The sequence below is a fragment of the Sinocyclocheilus grahami genome, unplaced genomic scaffold (genome assembly GCF_001515645.1).
Source record: "Sinocyclocheilus grahami isolate Dianchi unplaced genomic scaffold, SAMN03320097.WGS_v1.1 scaffold3181.1, whole genome shotgun sequence".
NCBI classification, from domain to species: Eukaryota; Metazoa; Chordata; class Actinopteri; order Cypriniformes; family Cyprinidae; genus Sinocyclocheilus; species Sinocyclocheilus grahami.
Window position 1 is genome coordinate 23,015 of NW_015508341.1, and position 1,528 is coordinate 24,542.

The 1,528-nt window shown below is 41.8% G+C and overlaps 1 protein-coding gene across 1 annotated transcript in view; it reads left to right on the forward strand.

The window, feature by feature from the left end:
• The window catches only part of LOC107576076 (phytanoyl-CoA hydroxylase-interacting protein-like), a 10,625-nt gene extending 9,535 nt beyond the window's left edge, over positions 1–1,090 (forward strand). The window contains exons 2-3 of the mRNA XM_016262342.1: positions 27–226; positions 796–1,090. Coding sequence (XP_016117828.1) covers positions 27–226; positions 796–1,034 — 439 coding nt within the window. The 3' untranslated portion in view covers positions 1,035–1,090. The remainder of the gene's footprint in view (positions 1–26; positions 227–795) is intronic.
• Positions 1,091–1,528: the final 438 nt, after the last annotated feature.

The window sequence follows — 1,528 nt, forward strand, 5'->3', positions numbered from 1 at the left end:
CCTGTAAACCAACAATTAACTATCAGCGCCCTCTGGTGTTTGGCTTTCCAGGATGTCCCCACCAAGCTAGTGGCAAAAGCAGGACCTTTGCCGATGGCTGTGAGAGGCCACTGGTTCCTGAGCCCTCGAACGGAGTACTGTGTCGCTGTGCAGACCGCCATCAGACAGCCAGACGGAGACTATCAGGTGTCTGAATGGAGCCAAGTAGTGGAGTTCTGCACTGGGGGTAAGCAGAGACGGAGTAACAGAGAGTTAAATGTGTTTTTATTGTTAAAATACCTCCTCCCGTGCCAGCTTAATATACAAAGACAACTGACAAAAGGATATTTCTGAGTTGATTCCATTAAAAAGGAGTAAACATTGTGACTCTGTCAAATCATTGGTCTGTTTGTTTAAGCAGCCCAACACAGCAACAGGCTCAACCAATGGTGTGAGTTTGGGGGAGGGGCTAGTTTTGTCCAACCAATAAATAAACAGGAGGACTATTTGGGGAAACCTGTCCGGAAACAACCATCAAATTACACACTACAGCACACTGTATGAAGTGTCATGATTATCTTAACTTAATCTTCATGTCACGAATTTGTCATTGAATGCTAATGCTAAAAAAATCATGAACAAATGGCTTATTTATTGTTGACTCTGCATATCATGCTCAGATAGAAGACACAATCGTGACACATCTTCCTTGTGTCTTCTTGCCTTCGGTGTCATAATTACTGCCATCAGTGCTATATAGGAAGCATTTATGTTTATGTTCATTAGTAATGGTTTTAAATGGGTTCTTCTCTGCAGATTATGCCATGGAGCATCTCCAGCAGCTGTTAGATAAAGCTCAGGCCGCTGCTGGGAGGATGCTCAGGTTCTCCGTCTTCTACCGCAATCAGAGTCCTGAATATTTCCAATATGTGAGGTTAGTGTCATCTGTCATCCTCAGTCTCTCTGCTGCTTTCTACATATATCTTTCCTTGACTGCTCTAAGACTGCAGTGCCTGGTTTATCTGCAGCGTGTTTTTGAGATTCGAGAATGCTAGTGAACTTGACATGAAATGACTATTCCTTTGTATTCCTAAGTGCAGAGCAAAGTATCCATTGTTGGCGACTACTGTGTGTAATTAATGCCACCCAAGGATAGAAATTTAGCAAATGGGGGGATCAAATATACAATTTTATAATGGCTGTCAAAAGAGAAAGATGTTCCAGATGGTGTAGTTCAGAGGCTAACAGAGTCATGCTTGCTAGACCACATTCAAACTTACAGTCAGATCTGGCTTCATTCTGGAATGGAACGTCCACTTTTCACAATCCAATCACTTCACCATGTATAAATGGGCATTCATACCAAATATGATAACTATAATGTTAACTAGAGTCCACCACTTTAAAGTGCTTGAGCATTACTTCAGCATTACAGCTACACTTATAATAAACATCCATTGGTGTGGACGTTAAAGGGGACATCGGATGCCCATTTTTAACAAGCTGGTATGATTCTTTAGGGTCTTCATGAAATGTCTGTAACATACTT